A 17,185-nucleotide genomic window follows, 5' to 3' on the forward strand; every position below is an offset into this window, starting at 1 on the left:
TAGTTTCAACATTTGACTAACATCATATTTCACATTCTCATTTTTAAAAAAAATGGAATTGAGGGAAATGCAACAAGTTGAGTCCAGCCTTAGAAATTTAGTGCCCCATAAAAAGTCTGCAAGATGTGGTGGGAAAAAAAGTCAAACTAGCAACCCATCACAGTGTTTCTTTGTCTGCATGTGGTTCATGAGTGGCAGAGGTGAAGAAGCTCGCCTCTCACTCGAAAGGTTGAGAGTTCAATCCTAAGTAGTGGCAGATACTTCTCTGCTAGGGCGCAAAGAGAAAATTTCTGCTGTGAACTCCACGTAGGTGTCAGAAAGGGCATCCGGCCAGCAAATGCTCAGCAACATCCAGGTGCCCCAACTCCGCCCCAGATTAAGGGATAACAGGGCCGTAAAAAGAAAGTGTTTCTTTTTATTGCACATGTGCATCTAAAATGGAGTGGAGTATTGTTCACACCATTATGGCTGCCATCTTGAATTTTTTGACCACATTCCATGGATTACCCGTGGTTGCTACATTTTTAAAAAATGGCATAGGGTACTGATTGGAGTGGGACGAGAAGACTTTTTGGAAGCTTAATGGCTTGTTTCAGAAGGCAAGGGGCCTTCTTGACAGGGTCAGAGATATTTTTTGTAACCTGTTGCCTGCCTGACAGTGGTTACTCCTGGCAAGCAGCTCCTTACTACTTGCATCTGCCTGTTCTTCTTTGGTTGTTTGTGGCTTACCTGCATGCTGCCAGGGGCAAGAAATCAGGAGTCAAATAGAGTTCACAAGCACTATAGGTTTACTAAATTCTATCTGTATGTAATAATATCTCAAATACTTTGCCATCAGAGAGGAAAAGACCCTGAGAAAGATGGAAGGCAAAAGGAGAAGAGGCTGGCAGAGGATAAGAATTTGAGCTAATTCCAAGGACAAGGGGAGCTGGCATGTTGCAGTCCATGGGGTTGTGAAGAGTCAGATGTGACTTAGTGACTGAACAGCAACAAAAATAACACAAGAATTTGAACGACTAATGGTCAAGGCGTATTGACATGAGACAAGAGTCAACAGACTTGAAGGGGAGCTGGACCTAGGGGGTGTAGAGACTCAAAATTGATGCTAAGTTTGATCCCATCCTTGGGCTCGGCCTGGTCATCTCCTACACATCCATCAGAATAAGGATGCCATCCAATGGAATCCAGTGGGAACCAGCTAGGACAGTCGCGGCTAACCTTTTGGGGCTCCTGTGCCAAAAATTGCACGCATGCTTGCACACTCGTGCTCATGTACCAGTACCCAGAAGGCAATGCGCCCCCCATGCTCCCTATGCATGTGCGCACAATCCCCCCTACCCTCCGCCACCCTCTTGCACTGCGCCTCACAGCTGATTTTCGGCCAGTTTGAGGCCTTTTTCGGGCTCCCAAAGGCTTGAGGAAGGCTTCTGAAGGCTTCTGCAAGCTTTGCAGGCCAAAAACTAGCCCCGTTTTGTCATTTCCTGTTTTTCTGAAAATACCGTATGTGATGAAATGGGGCTAGTTTTCGGCCTGCAGAAGCCTTCCTCAAGCCTTTGGGAGCCTGAAAAAGGCCTCAAACTGGCCGAAAATCAGTTGTGAGGCATGCACATGCGCACTGAGGTAAGTTTGCCTGAAGCTCATGTTCTGGCACAAATGGTTCTGCGTGCCACAGGTTCACCATCATGGAGCTAGGAGAACAAACTTGATCAGGTCTGTTGATATGGTTGAATGGTTGCAGGAATTGGGCATGGCCAGTCTGGAGAAAAGAAGGACTAGAGGAGACAGGGTAGTAGTCTTTCAGTATTTGAAGGACTGCCACAAAGAAGAGAGGGTCAGCTCATTTTCCAAAGCACCTGAAGGCAAGACAATGGATGGAAACTAATCAAGGAGAGAAGAAAGCTGGAATTAAGGAGAAACTTCCTAAAACTGAGGACAATTAACCAGTGGAACTGCTTGCCTCCAGAAGTTGTGGCTTTTAAGAAGAGACTGGACAGCCACTTGTCTGAAATGGTAGAGGGTCTCCTGTTTGAGCAGGGGGTTAGACTAGAAGACCTCCAAGGTCCCTTCCAGCTCTATTCTGATTGATTGATTGATTATCTAGCAACAAAACCACGAAGGAAGGAGATTAGATCTCCTGATGGACGTGCAGTCTTCCTTTCTTTTTTCTTTTTAAATATATTTTTATTAAAAGTTTTTTTTTTTCTTGATGTAAAATACATGTAGAAATAAGGAGAATGGAAAAAGGGAGAAGGAAATAACATGAGGATAGAAGGAAAAAGAAGAATAAGAGGCCAGTGACTTCTGACTTTTTCGGTGCAATAATATATTTTAATAAAGTAATAATATCAACTTTTTACTTGCGCACAATAGTACAACTGCCTGACATTTTTATAGCAGGAATTCATGTAATTGTCAAAACCCAAAGTCTGATTTTTATTTTGGTTTTCTCTTTCACACAAAAATGCCAGCAACTGCTCCCAAGTTTCCAATAGCCACAAAACTATTTAAATTGTCTAATCAACTTTGCCATCTCTACCAGTCAAAACTTCCCTATCTTTGCCAGTCCAGGTCAAAATTTCATATTTCTTTTCTCTCTTTCATACAGAAAGAGAAGCCCAGAAGTGGCTTCCCAGTAACCAAAGAAATATGTATATTTTTGTCTCTAATTAGCACAGTCAACTTCTCCATCTTTACCAGTTCTATCATCTTTTCAATCTATTCTTCTATTATGGGTGTTACAGCCGTTCTTTCTTAAGGCAAGAGAAGGCCATACATTAATTGGGATGATGATAATGTAGCAGAAAAATCAGAGAATTTCTTTCTTTTTTTTAAATAATATCATGTGGCTCTTGAATTTATTTCTATTGCCATTGATAATCTATTCCAGTTTTCTCTTTCCTAATTAGCTATCATCATTTAGATCTCTCTCTCTCTCTCTTTCTCTCTTGTGTAAGTTTTAACTCCAAAATAAAGGGGAAAAAATGAGGTTTTTCTGTATTGTACTAGAACATGCATGGATCTGGATTCTGTGTTTAAATAATCAAGAAGGCATTATTGCAAGCATTAAAGCTGCAGCATTTTGTGGCAACCAAACCATAAGTTAAATTATTCAGTGTCCTGTTTGCACTGAATATTCTATTAATCTGTTTAAACTTTAGTTAACCCAAGAAGGATGAATGTCTCCATCTAAAAATAGATATAGCTAACCATGATTCCTCGGACCATGTTTTCCAAAATGAAAAAGAGAGAGCCTTAAATAAAACAGAGCCAGGAAATGAAAACGACAAGCAATTTTTGTTTAGCCTCTCTTTTGCAGTACATTTTTGACATGAGAAAATCAGTACAATACTCCACTGGTGATTGGGAGTCTTAAATAATAATACAGATAATACAGACCACGGTTGAGATGGACTTAACAGTATTTTGCACCTTTGTGGATTCTGCTGTTTAACAGTGAATATAGTAAATTATTTCAATTATTGGGAGTGGTGTGGTGGCCTAGAGGTGGAACTCTCGCCTCAAAATCAGGAGGCTGTGAGTTCGATCCTAGCTAGAGGCAGATATTTCTCTCTCAGCACATTGAGAATCTGTCTGCTGAACAAAACTCCACATTGGTGACAGGAAGGGCATCTGGCCAGTAAATACTCAGCTCCATTCAGTTGCCCAGACTCCACCCCACAAGGGTTTATGGGGTCGTTCAACAATGATAATAGTAAATTATTTCAATCTGCTTTTAACAGTCAGTAAGATAGGCCCGAACTGAAAAGTGGTTAGAGAAAAGAGAAGACAAAGGGATGTGTGACCTTTCCAACATAATTGGAAGTGTGAATTATTTTAGTAACCAGATCCCTGCTCCCGTAATGACCAATGTAATGAGGATACATTACACCTTTGTGAGAGCCAAGAGGAAGGAATACAATAATGAAGTTAGCCATTTGCCACGTAATAAGACAGATAATTTTTTATTAGCTAGAACTGTGGGCAATAGGTGAAGACTAGAGATTAGTAATTAATGCAACAAGACTTTAAAAATAACCTGCCTTGTAATGGTTTGAGGTAAGTCATGGGAAGATTGATATGGATATTAAGATGCGCCAAATAATTGATAATTATTTGCTACCAGGATATAGCAGGAGAGAACAAGAAGTCAATTATTCTAGATAGATTTGGGGGGGGGGGGAATGTTATTTTCAAAGTCATGATTTTTGGGAATTTATTGATAGATTAAAAGGACTCTGAATTACAACACATCTAGTATATGGTAATTTATAGTGTAAATAATGGGAGTGCTTGATAAAACAATAACCTTGATTGAAAATATGCAAAATATTAGCTGGTGTTAAGACAGAGAATTTTCTTAGTTGAAATGAATCTTTTGAGATGGTTCGCAATCATGAATTTTAGAAATTGCAATTTACTGCAAGTGGAGCCTTTGAATTTTTCTACAGTATCATGTTTTATTACATCACGAAGAACCTGAGAAATTGAAGAGATAGAACTGATTGCCAAAGGGGAGTCAGAACAAAATAAAACCAAGATTAAAATGTTAAGCGGGAAAGATCAGGTCCACGCACGAAGGTCCAATGAAACGGATTTATTGCTACTCATGTCTATGCAGAAGAATCAGCTAAAGCAGGAGCCCTCAAACTTGGCAACTTTAAGACTTGTGGACTTCAACTCCCAGAATTCCTCAGCCAGCATAGTTATGCTGGTTGAGGAATTCTGGGAGTTGAAGTCCACAAGTTTTAAAGTTGCAAGTTTGGAGATCTCTGAACTAAAGGTTAGCACTTGTTTGGAATTAGATAAGAGTCAATGGAAATCAAGGGAGGTTAGACTTGATTCACTTGTGACTACGTAGGGATTCTAGGCTGGTTCCTCTTTTGACTCTGCCTCCAGGTTCTGCCATTCCTGCTGCTACAGCACAGGTTTCAAACTCAACCCGTCATGTTACCATCATATGATGTATCGCAACACTTTTTGCCTTTGCATAGCTGGAGGAGGCATGACCTGCACATGATGCTTCCAGCCTGCGGGCCGCCAGTTTGACACCCCTCTGCTACAGGAATAATATTTCAGCTATTTGGAATCACATTTCAGAGAAAAAACATCCAGTTGACTTTTTTGGGGGAGATGGAGGGGGGCAGAGGGAGAACAGCCCACTGAAAAAAGCCCATGGAAACTCTTTCTTCCCAAGTCTGCAAATTTCATTGGTGGTGAGAATGGGGGACTCACAGTAATATTAGGGGAGATTGAGGATCTTCCCCAATATTTGGAAGGATGTTGGCACTTGGAGATCTGATGATGGGAAGTTAAATTTCCTATATTAGCTTAATTGGTCACTGCAGTACCTGAACTGAAAGTCATTAAATTAGTCAGATATCATAACATTGTAATCAATATATATAAAAGGGAAATACTACTCATGCATCATCACAAAATCTCCAGAATCGTAAAGCCTACAAACTTGAAATTTGGCACATATCTTCCTCTTGGCTTCTAAGCGGCTCACTAAGAAAGGATTTTTCTAAATGACCCTCAGAGCTATTAGCTATTTCCTATATTATTATTATTACTAACACACTCTGATGCTAGGGAGTTCTACTCCCCCTCCCCACCCGAAAAGAAATCTCAACCAAATGCAAAACACAAGCAGAGGAGAGGAATTTCAGTTTCATAGCAGCAAGCAGCTTTAGTACAGAACAGTTGAGCTAAACCATGCCCAGGCTCCTTGCTTTCTCCTTCTTGCTAACACAGAAAATACTGCTACAGTTTTCAAACAGCCCTCAATTCTCTCACACACTGACAGGACGCTAGCCAGATAAATACTGATGGATACTGGTAGGCAGAGGCAGTATTTTTTTCTCCTTATTTTCCTCCCCAAAAACTAAGCCCGACCAAATAGTTTCGTAGCGAAGCATGGTTACCGAGCTAATGTGATTATATTTTCTCTTAATAGTATCTTCATTGCCTTGAATTATTGATCAAAATAATAAATTTTAAAAAATCTAATCAGGTTCTTAAGTTTCCTAAGTTGTGGCTCTGCACAGATCTGAATTATTTTACACTGCGGGCGCTCATCAGATAGATTTCAGATCGCCCAGAGGTGACCCGTCTTCAGCATTCGGTGTAGTAAATATCGTATTTTATACTCTTGTAGGGTTTGAGGAACAAGCCAAAGAAAACTGGGCATGTGAAGCCTGATCTCATTGACGTGGATCTAGTAAGAGGTAAGGCTTGGTCTCCTCAACCGGAGATGTAATTTCATTCAGTAGATACTTGCTTCGTTTTAGTGTTTTTAATGTTCTCTTATTTTAGCGGGCAGGTTTTCTTCATGGGGTGAAACTCCCTATTGGGCGGAGAGGAGTGGGATTTTGGTCAGGTGCAAAGGATCGGGACCATAGGTTAAGTTGCAATTCCGAAAGATTTGCTGCTCAAGCCCATTCACGAGGATCAACGCTAAATTGGTGTGAGATAAGAGTTAATAGAACTCAAAGGAGTTAGATGCTTGTAGCAACTTAATGATTCTAGGCTGATGACTCACTTAATTCCGCCACCCAGTTCAGCCTGTTCTTCTGCAGATTTTTGGTAATCGGGAGCTGTTTCCTAAATATCAGTCCAGCATAGCCTGGTTCTTAAGATTGAAACCGTTTATGCTTCTCTGCATCTTATCACTTTTCAACTTGCCAAAAGAACTGTGGGGGAGGTGGGAGGTGAGAAGGAATGTGGAGGCTTCAACCGTGGGAGCCAAGTTCCCACCAAGGACACTCCTGCAAGGACACTCCTTCAGCCAAGAGATGAACTATTCTCAAAACAAAAGAACGTTTAATAATTGGACAACGTGATCTCATAATATATAATATTCAATGTGAATGTTATTATATTACCGTATATTACTGTATATTACCATATATTACTGTATATTACCATATATTATATTATACCGTATATTGTATTATATTACCGTATATTGTATTATATTACTGTATATTATATATTATATTATTGTTAATTATATTAATATATTATCATATCATATTATATCCTATCCCTGTATTATAATATATTATTCATATTATATTATTTATATTATATTATTTATATTATATTAGATTTTATATATTAGACATTTATTAGATTATATATACAGGTAATCCTCGAATTACAACAGTTCATTTAGTGATCATTCAAAGTTACAGTATCACTGAAGTGACTTAGACCATTTTTCACGCTTATGACCGTTGCAGTATTCCCCCTAGTCACGTGATCAAAATTCAGCCGCTTGGCAACCGACTCATTTTTTTATGACGGGGCCACGTGATCCCCTTTCATGACCTTCCGAGAAGCAAAGTCAGAGGGGGAAGTCAGATTCACTTAACAACCGTCTGACTGACTTAACTACTACAGTGATTCCCTTCACCGCTGTGGCATGAAAGGTCGTAACGTGGGGCATAGTTCACCTAAGCAACGTTTCCCTTAGCAACAAAAATGTTGGGTTCCATTGTGGCCGTAAGGCGAGGACGACCCCTACTTATCAATATATTTATTTTAAAAAATGGTTTTTAAAATTTTAAAATACGTTTGTGTGTAACCAGGTCATTGATTCTGCTTCTCTTTAGGGTCGGCCTTTGCAAAAGCAAAACCAGAAAGTCCCTGGACCTCCCTGACTCGAAAGGGAATTGTTAGAGTTGTTTTTTTTCCCTTCTTCTTCAACTGGTGGCTACAAGTGACATCAAAAGTTATATTTTTGTGGCTTCTTTTCCTTTATCTTCTCCAAGGTACGTCTGGACGACAACTTTCTGCCTAAGACATAACGGTAAAGGTTCCCCTCGCACATCCATGCTAGTCGTTTCTGGCTCTAGGGTGCGGTGTGCTCATCTCCATTACAAAGCCGAAGAGCCAGCTGTCAAGGCTCCGACAATACACTCCCATTCAAATCATAAGTCTCTAGCTGCCTCTTTCAGAGTAAAAAAAAACTGATTTATTAGGAGTGACCATGTTGGCATTACCTGGGTGCAGCCAATACTAAGACACATCATTCATTTCACCCGTGACCCCGGTCTTCCCCCCCGCATCCCCGGATGTATATTCTCCAATGGGACAAATCCATAGACAAGAGTCATCAATCATGCTCTCCAGTAATAATCTTGTGCGCCAGAAGCTTAGGCCGCCTAGCTATTATCTATGAAAGCATTTAAGGAATGCACCACTTCCCCTACTCCCTTTCTGCTGGCAACTCTAAAAGACCAGGGAAATATTTTTCGATTTGACATAAAAAAAGAAGTTTGACAGGGTAATAATAATAATAATAGGCAGTGGTGCGATTCAACTGGTGTAACAACCGGTTTGGTGAGCGCACTCTTCGCGTTGCGCATGCTCTAGGTTTAAAAAAGCCCATTTGCAACTGATTTACTTACTTTCTACTGCAGCCCTGGTAACTGAAACCCCTTTGCCGTGTGAATCAGCTGTGCTAAAAAACACCAGGAAATAAAGCACAGGAAAGAGTAGGGGCGGATGGGTGGGGCCAAATGCTCACCGGAACTACCGGTTCTCTCGAACCGGTCCAAACCGGTAGAATCCCACTCCTGATAATAGCCCAGACTTCACAATTGTTGATGAGGTGGTAAGTCAAGGACTACCTGTAATGCTCTCCCTTTTTCTCTGGTTGAACGATGAATGTCTTCTCCATTTGTATCCTCTCTTCTTCTTCCCAACAGTGGCTGCCATCATACTCTTCTTCACGATACAAAGCCCGCACAACATACCTCTGACGGAAGTCATCGGCCCGGCATGGCTCATGCTGCTCCTTGGAACGGTGCACTGCCAGATTGTCTCCACAAGGACCCCCAAATCCTCCACAAACACCGGCGGGAGAAGGAGGAGGTATATTTGTGGTGGGCCTGGGCTGGGTTTGTGCAGGTCTTTGCTTTAGTTTAGTGGTGGCTAACTTTTTTGGGCTCCTGTGCCCAAAATTATGCACGTGCTTGCATGCTCACACTCACGTGCCAGCACCCAGAAGGCAATGTGCGCCCCCCACGCCCCCTACTCATGCGCACGCAATCCACCCACCCACCCCCTGCTGCCCCCTTACCTGCACTGTGCCTCACAGCTGATTTTCAGCCATGCGCCTCACAGCTGATTTTTCGGCCTCCAAAAGGCTTGAGGAAGGCTTCTACAGGCTTCTTCGAGCTTTGTAGGCAGAAAACTAGGCCTGTTTAGTCACTTCCTGTTTTTCAAAAATACCGGACAAAAGACAGTAATGAAAATGGGATTATTTTCTTGTTTCAATTAACCAAGCCATTGTTCAGCTGTAAACATACGCAGTGGGTAAACTCTGTCCATGCTATGGGGCTAGTTAATTATCTTTACAAAATACCTCCGTTTACAATTTCAAGGAAATTAAGGAAAGCAGCACACTTGGAAGTGCATCGCGAAGGGGATGGCTCTAGCACGACCGATAACACCCAGGAAGGATCTGTCCAGAGTTACGGCACCACCACCTCTTCTAGTCTTGGCGCTGTCTTCAAGGAACTGTGGCACGCTACTTTCTTTTTATCAGGGTTGGTATATTTTAAGTCAAGCCTTGGTTTGTCTTAAATGATGGACTGTTCATTTCTCTAACATCATCCTATCAAAATTTGTTTGAGTCCCCCGTGATTTTGTTTTCCATACTTCACTTGGAGACCAGTAGGAGAAAAAAGAGGCAGCAGATTCTCAAAGTCCATGAAAATACGTGGATTCTGTTCTAAACCTGCTAATTATTTTTCAGTTGAGTTTCTTATTTTAGTGCATTTGTTGTTAAATTAGGGTTGGGCCTTTCTACTTTTTCGGTCTCCGTTAGTTCCAGCAGGCGATAAAAGACAGTTTGATCTAGTGGTCAAGGTATTAGGCTAAGAAGCAGGAGGCTGTGAGTTCAAGTCCCGTCTTAGCCATGAAAGCCAGCTGGATGACATTGGGCCAATCACCAGTTGATGGTGAATTCTAGTCCCACCTTAGTCATAAAAGCTCGCTGGGTGACTTTGAGCCAATCACCAGGAGATGGTAAATTCTAGTCCTGCCTTAGTCATGAAAGACAGCTGGATGATTTTAGGCTAGTTACTCTCAGCCCACTCTACCTCACGGGATTGGTGTTGTGGGGGAAACAGGAAGAGGAAGTTGTGTTAGTTATGTTCATTAGCTTGAGTTATTTCTAAAAATAATGAAGGCTGGATACAAATAAATAAGATTCACCTTTGTTTTGCTTTTCCTTAACTTACTTGCTTACGTGCTTAAAGAAGGACACTACCCTTGTGTCTGGAAAACATTAAACATACATTTAGAAATGAATAGATTGCAGGAAGAATTTCTTTTGGGTTTTCAGGTTCTGATTGGTTAAAGCAGTGGTAGTCAAACTGGTCCCTACCGCCCACTAGTGGGCATTCCAGCTTTCATGGTGGGCGGTAGGGGTTTTGTCCCCTACTTTATAAATCACCATTACTGTGGAACCGGTGGGTGGTTAGAGAAAATTTTACTACTAACAGAGATACAAAAGTGGGCAGTAGGTATAAAAAGGTTGACTACTCCTGAGTTAAAGAGTGACCTATCAAAATCACTTGGATGGATATATATATGTGTGTGTGTGTGTGTGTGTGTGTGTGTGTGTGTGGATATATATATCCATTTATACCTAAATTGTAGGGGTGGCACAGACATATGATTCATATTTTTTTTTTACTTTCACCCATCACATTATTTCATTACACATGGCCATACCATTGTTTCACATTTTGTAATTTTCTTTTCCAATATGGCGTTATGGTTAATCGGTAAAATATCCTCATCCTTAAGAATTATTTCATCATCCAGAATTATTCAGCTGAACTGATGTTGCCTTGATTATTAATTTTTTGGTGTAAGTTTTCCTCTTATTCAATATGTAGGTCTTAGCTCAGTGGTGATTGAGTGAGATTAAAGATTTCCTATGTTTACGTAGGCAAATTTACGCATAATGTAAATATTGCCTCCAACTACATCAGGGGTGTCAAACTCACATCGTCAGGTGATGTATCGTGACTTTTTCCCACTTTGCTAAACCAGGTGTGGGCCTGACCAGCGCACGATGCATCCAGCCCGCAGGCTGCGAGTTTGACAGCCTTGAGCTACATCATTGGCAACTAGGTTTATATATCCTAAATCAGTAATTAATTTGTGACAGTTTAATAGCACACGTAGTATAAATTAACATACAGTATATTACCATGTTTCCCTGAAAATAAGACCCTGTCTTATATTTTTTTTTGCCACCAAAAAAGGCACCAGGTCTTATTTTCAGGGGATGTCATCCACTGACTAACCTCACTTGTGCGTGTTGCTCCCAGCCTCCTTTTCGCTGTCAGAAGCCTTCAGGAACTCATTCTTCTGTGCCTGGCAAGGCTTTCCTGAAGGCCTCTGCAGCCGATAACAGAGCTCTGGATCGATCCTGAGCTTTGTGATCAGCTATAGAGGCCTTCAGGAAAGCCATGCTGGGCTGGCAAGGCAGGTGTTGGGGTGTGTGAGGCCTGGCTAGAACTGTCCAAAGGTAAGTGGTAGGGCAGCTCCACCCCCCAATCCCCACCCTAACTTAATTTTTACCCGTCCACTCTAGAGTGGGTGGGATTTAACTAGGGCTTATTTAGTGGGTAGGGCTTATATTGGGCACGTGTAAAAATCAAACTAGGACTTACTTTCAGGGTAGGTCTTATTTTCAGGGAAACGGAAATTTTTATAATATAAAAATTGTATAAAATTATAAATGATATATTACTTAATATAAATGCATTATTAATAATAAATATACTGTCAGCTTTTATCCTAAGAATTTTATTCTTGCCTTTTTTTCTCTTTGCATGAAAGGGAAATGGGATTGGGAAACAGGATCAGGAAAAAGTCTTTACCCAAATAATACCTACTTCATATATTTGGTTTGCCTCTAGAGCAAAGAAAGCAAAGAACTCCATAGACAAATCCACTGAAACCGACAACGGGTATGTTTCTCTCGATGGAAAAAGGACAGGTAGAAACAACGAAGATGCTTTGCAATCCCATGAGCCCCTGCCTGAGGCCATCCGAGCGGAAGAACCCGGCTGGAATATCGGAACTGCCCGAAGTACATACAACACTCCGAATCACAAGGTGAGTCCTTTATTAGGGGACTAGGGGCTAAAACATACCAAGAACGGTGGCTGGAATTGGGTATGTCTAGTTTAATGAATGAGGGGGCTGGATGGAGTCACTGAAGCAGTCAGCGTGAGCTTAAATGGACTGCAGGAGATGGTAGAGGACAGGAAGGCCTGGAGGAACGTTGTCCACGGGGTCGTGATGGGTCGGACACTACTTCTCAACTAACAACAACAACAAAAGTTTAATGAAAAGAAGGACTAGGGTGATATGATAGCAGTCTTACAATATCTGAGGGGCTGCCGCAAAGAAGCTATTCCCCAAAGCACCTGAGGGCAGGACAAGAAGCACTGGGTGGAAACTAATCAAGGAGAGAAACAACCTAGGAAAAATTTCCTGAAAGTGAGAATAATCAACCAGTGGAACAACTTGCTTCCAGAAGTTGTGACTGCTCCAAAACTGGAATTTTTAAAGAAGAGATTGGACAAGCATTTGTCTAAAGTGGTATAGGGCTTCCTGCCTGAGCAGGGGGTTAGACTAGAAGACCTCCAAGGTCCCTTCTGACTTTATTTTGTCTTCATGATATCAGACGCTGTCTGTGAGGGAAGTGGGCGGTCTTTCAGTTGGGCAGATAAATAAATTTAGGACAGGAAGGAAGTAATGATGCAATAGAAACAGGAATGAGTAGGGTCTAGGATGAGTGTCAGCAGCCTGCAGCTCTGGAGCTGCATGCGGCTCTTTGGGCCCTCTGCTGTGGCTCCCTGTTGGGTGAATCCACCACTGGCTGGCCTCGCCCTCCCCTCCCAGCTACTCCTCGCCTGGCCTGAGAAGGTAAAACACAAAAAACAGAAATGAGGGAGGGAGAGAGAGAGACTCACAGAAAACACTGGGAGCAACAAAACCTGGGTAGGCGTGGCAGGTGAGGTCATGTGACTGGGTGGGAGTGACGTTGAGTTGGCCACACCCACCCAGGTTTTGAGGCTCATGGGGTTTTATTTTCTGTGGGAAACAGGTCCAAATGGCTCTTTGAGTGTTTAAGGTTGCAGGCCCCTGGCCTAGGAAGAAAGCTTTCTGCTATTGTCTTGCCCTGTGGAATATTGTTCCCCTGGAGATGAAATGGGGCCCCAGTCTCCTTGCCTTCCAGAAAAGAGTTGGACCAGGGTGGCCTTGTATGGGCAGCTGAGAGGACCACACAGCCATGGGGTGGGTTAGTACCCTGAAAGCCCTCCCTTCGCCCTTTAACTAACTTTAATAGCTGGCTGCAGAAGGAGAGGAAGAGCTGGTGGTGGAGTCAAAAGAGGAATCAGCCTAGAATCCCCTACGTGTTCGCCACAAGCGAACTAAGCCCAACCTCCCTTGAATTCTGTGATCTAACTCCCAAGCAGGTGCTGTTTGTTGAGAATACTGTTGTGGAGGAGTAGTAGTTAATAAGTCTTAATTGTTGTGGATCTTTCACACCTGACCCCTTCCTTTTAAATTTTTTAGCTTTTGCATATTTATAGTTTTAATGGTTTAATGCCTGCACCCGAAGTCCCTTTTTGGGTGGTTCAAAAAAACAAACTAAAATAAAATAAAACAGTGGGCAGGGGTCAAGTCCGAAACAGGCATGTTCCCAGACACCTAGCCTGTGAATGTGTTTTGTTGGAGGATGTGATTTATGACACACCCAGAGGGGTATGGGGAAACAGGGTCATAGAGGATAGTAAATTATGTGTTTTAGAGTTGGCTTCATACGGGTTAGTGCCGGACTTGTTGCTCCTAATAAATCTTTTGAATTCTTTTGAAGCTAGGCTCGAGGCTCATGATTTAATTAGGGTAATCCTCGGAATCCTGACAGCAGGATTTTCTCCTTTTTATCTTTTTTTTTTCTTGAGTTTCGGCTGTACTTTTTAAAAACATCTTAAGCTGATTTTTTAAGACTTACAATTAGCATCCCGAGTCTAAAAATGGCAGGAAAGAAGGTTCATAATTAAGGGCAATTGATCAGTAGGAGCTGCTTGGCTATGGAGTGCAGCCCAATTTTATCTAGAATTGTATATTAAAGTTGTATGCATTGTTTGAGATAAATAAAATGTGCTTTTATTGATAGTAACTTTTTCTTTGGTTTAGGACGGTCACCGAACAATGACAAATATATCGGACGAAGTTTCTAGTGAAGAGGGGCCGGAAGCCAGCTACCCTTTACGACGGAATGCCGAACGCCCTTCCAGCGATTGTGCGTTTCGAAATAAGAAATCTCACCATTATAAGAAACATTACCCCGTAGAGGTAACAACGCTTTTGCATTGTTGTCGAGTAAAACTTTTAAGGACATCAAATTCATGGGTACTTTTGGGGCGTGTGAGAGCCGTGGTGGTTAGAATGTAATATTCCAGGCTAACTCACCGCCCACTGTCAGGAGCTCGATGCTGACTGGCTCAAGTTTGACTCAGTCTTGCATCCTTCTGAAGTGCGTAAAACGAGGACCCAGGTTGTTGGGAAGTAATTTGCTGACACTGTAAACCACTTAGAGAGGGCTGTAAAGCACTGTGAAGCGGTATGTAAGTCTAAGTGCTATTTGTTGTAGCTTGCCTGTGGCTGATGGAGCTGGCAGCAGAGTCGGGACAGTAGTGAGGAGGTTGGGGAGGAACCTGGGCCAGTCTTGGAGGCTGAGGAAGGTGAGGGCTCTGCATCGGAGGCAGAGTTGGGGCCAGGGCAAGCTGGCAGTCATCATCTGCCTTCGAACTCGGATAGCAGTGAGGCAGGGGAGCTTCTGGAACTGGTTCCCAGCCTGCGTATGCGCAGGGATACTAAAGACAAGAACAATTGAGAAAGCAGGGTCAACTCAGGAGCAAGGCGGAGATGATTGGCCCCTTCCATAGGCCATAACAGAAGAGAGGATGGGACGTGAGCTTTTGCAGGAAGCAATTAGTTTGTCTGGTCAATTCAAGCTTTCAAAAGCTCTGTTTGACTCTGTGTCAAGTTTGGTCTTGCCTTGCGTTTGGCCATTCGTTATCTGGCCACACTCCCAAGTGTAATAAGGTGGGTGTTTATAAACATTCTACTGAAAGACTGTGAAGCCTTGCAGGCTGTGAATGAACGTAATTCACAGCTGTGGAAATAAAAGAGGTTTTGCCAGGACTAAGATTGTGTTCTATGCTGTCATGCCCCTGTTGCAAGCTGACTCGGAGGAGGAAGCCGAACAACTGACAGGGAGTGGGAGTGTGGCTCCATTGGCTGTGGAAGAAACTGGGGAAGGGCAAAGTTTGGCTGGGCAGAGCAGGGGGAGGTAGAACAAGGGAGAGGGAATTCAGAGGAAGACCAAGGCCCACCCTTCTTCATCCTAGGGCATGCAGGGAGGAATGGAGAAGAGAGCAACGTGGGTTGTGTGGCTTACGGGGGAGGAAAGGGTCCTGATTCCCTTCATTAGCTGCAGCTGGGAATGCAGTGTATAAAAAATGGCAAACTGCGTGCAGCAAGCTGTTGGGAGCAAACATGACTTTATCTTGTATCGTCATGGCTTATGGTTCCTGGTGTCTTTCCAACTGTGCGAGTTTTGCTGTACTTTCAAGTTTGAAATTCCTGCTCCTGCCCTGTCAAATTAATTACTTCAGTTTGGTGTGTTTGGATTTTAAGTTTCAGTTTGTACGTACCTTGTTTTGGACTGAATTTTCTACAGTCAAAGGCTGTTCCTGGGAAAGTTTTTCTCCAGCCCGAAGGTAACCTGGACATTGGGAGCAAAGTTGGAGATAATAAATGGACTCTTATTGCTTATCTGACTGTGTTGCCTTTGTGCCACGCCCCTTTGGGTCATCACATATGCTTTCTAAGGAAGCCTAGATCAGAACACTATTACTATTTCCCCAGCCTGACAGGGTGGAGGGATCAAGTTTAGAACTAGCCTGGAATCACTGCACAATCACAAAACTCCTAGGGCTGACCTTCCCTAGCTTCCTTGGTGCCTTAAGCTGTCAGATCGGGAAGATTCCTGTATTATAGGCTGAACATAACGAAGTAGTTGGCTCAAACTGCACACAAATGGGTTGGGCTGTTCCTTCGATAACCTCCTATGGCTGTTCCTGTATTCTTCAGGATGTCCCCAAATCAGGCACCAGTTGCAGCTCAAGGTGTTCAAGTTCCAGACAAGATTCAGAAAGCACCAGGCCAGAATCGGAGACGGAAGACGTCCTGTGGGAGGATTTTTTGCACTGTGCCGAATGCCGCTCATCCTGTACCAGCGAGACCGACGCAGAGAATTCACAGGTCAACTCTTGCATGAAGAAGGAATACAGAGACGATCCCTTCCATCCGGTGAGTAGGAGAATAAATGATACAACAGGATAAACAAGAGTTGGAAGGGACCTTGGAGGTCTTCTAGTCCAACCCCCTCCTTAGGCAGGAAACCTCACACCACTTCAGACAAATGATTGTCCGGTCTTTTCTTCTTTTTTATTATTTATTGTTTTATCATAAAAAAATAGAATACAAAACAGAGAAACAAAACAAAAGCGTACAAGCAAAAGCGATGGGAAAGGGATGAAATAATTTTAATATTTAACATGTAGGATCAACTGTGGCGGGGTGCTGAAAATATATATATATAGATACACACACAGAGACAGACAGACAGACGAGAGAGACAGAGACAGACAGACAAAGAGAGACAGAGACAAAAACAGAGAGACAGAGAGAGAGAGAAGGAGAAAGACAGAGAGAGAGACAGAGAAAGAGAAGGACACAGACAGACAGACAGAGAGAAGGACAGAGGGAGAGACAGAGAGAAAGAGACAGAGACGAGACAGGAGAGACAGAGAGAGACAAAGACAGTGAAAAAGAGACAGAGAGAGACAGAGAGAAGAGACAGAGGAGAGGCAGAGAGAGAAAGAGATTTTGTTGGTGTGTGTGTGTGTGTGTGTGTGTGTGTGTATGTGTGTATGTATGTATGTATGTATGTATGTATGTTGTCCAGTCTCCTCTTAAAAATCTCCAGTATTGAAGCACCCACAATTTCTGGAGACAATTCGTTCCATGGATTCATTGCTCTAACTGTCAGGAAACTCCTCCTCAGTTCTAA

General features: G+C 42.5%; 1 protein-coding gene across 2 annotated transcripts in view; it reads left to right on the plus strand.

Moving 5' to 3' along the window:
- The window catches only part of PHTF2 (putative homeodomain transcription factor 2), a 65,913-nt gene that overhangs the window by 33,794 nt on the left and 14,934 nt on the right, over nucleotides 1-17,185 (plus strand). For both annotated transcript variants that reach the window (XM_026701146.2, XM_087934309.1), the window contains exons 4-10: nucleotides 6,158-6,227; nucleotides 7,617-7,775; nucleotides 8,715-8,880; nucleotides 9,393-9,557; nucleotides 11,949-12,147; nucleotides 14,242-14,400; nucleotides 16,204-16,422. In XM_026701146.2, the coding sequence (XP_026556931.1) occupies nucleotides 6,158-6,227; nucleotides 7,617-7,775; nucleotides 8,715-8,880; nucleotides 9,393-9,557; nucleotides 11,949-12,147; nucleotides 14,242-14,400; nucleotides 16,204-16,422 (1,137 nt within the window). The remainder of the gene's footprint in view (nucleotides 1-6,157; nucleotides 6,228-7,616; nucleotides 7,776-8,714; nucleotides 8,881-9,392; nucleotides 9,558-11,948; nucleotides 12,148-14,241; nucleotides 14,401-16,203; nucleotides 16,423-17,185) is intronic.

This window comes from Pseudonaja textilis, chromosome 5 (genome assembly GCF_049901715.1).
Source record: "Pseudonaja textilis isolate UNSWEBS1 chromosome 5, rPseTex1.2, whole genome shotgun sequence".
In the NCBI taxonomy this organism is placed as follows: domain Eukaryota; kingdom Metazoa; phylum Chordata; class Lepidosauria; order Squamata; family Elapidae; genus Pseudonaja; species Pseudonaja textilis.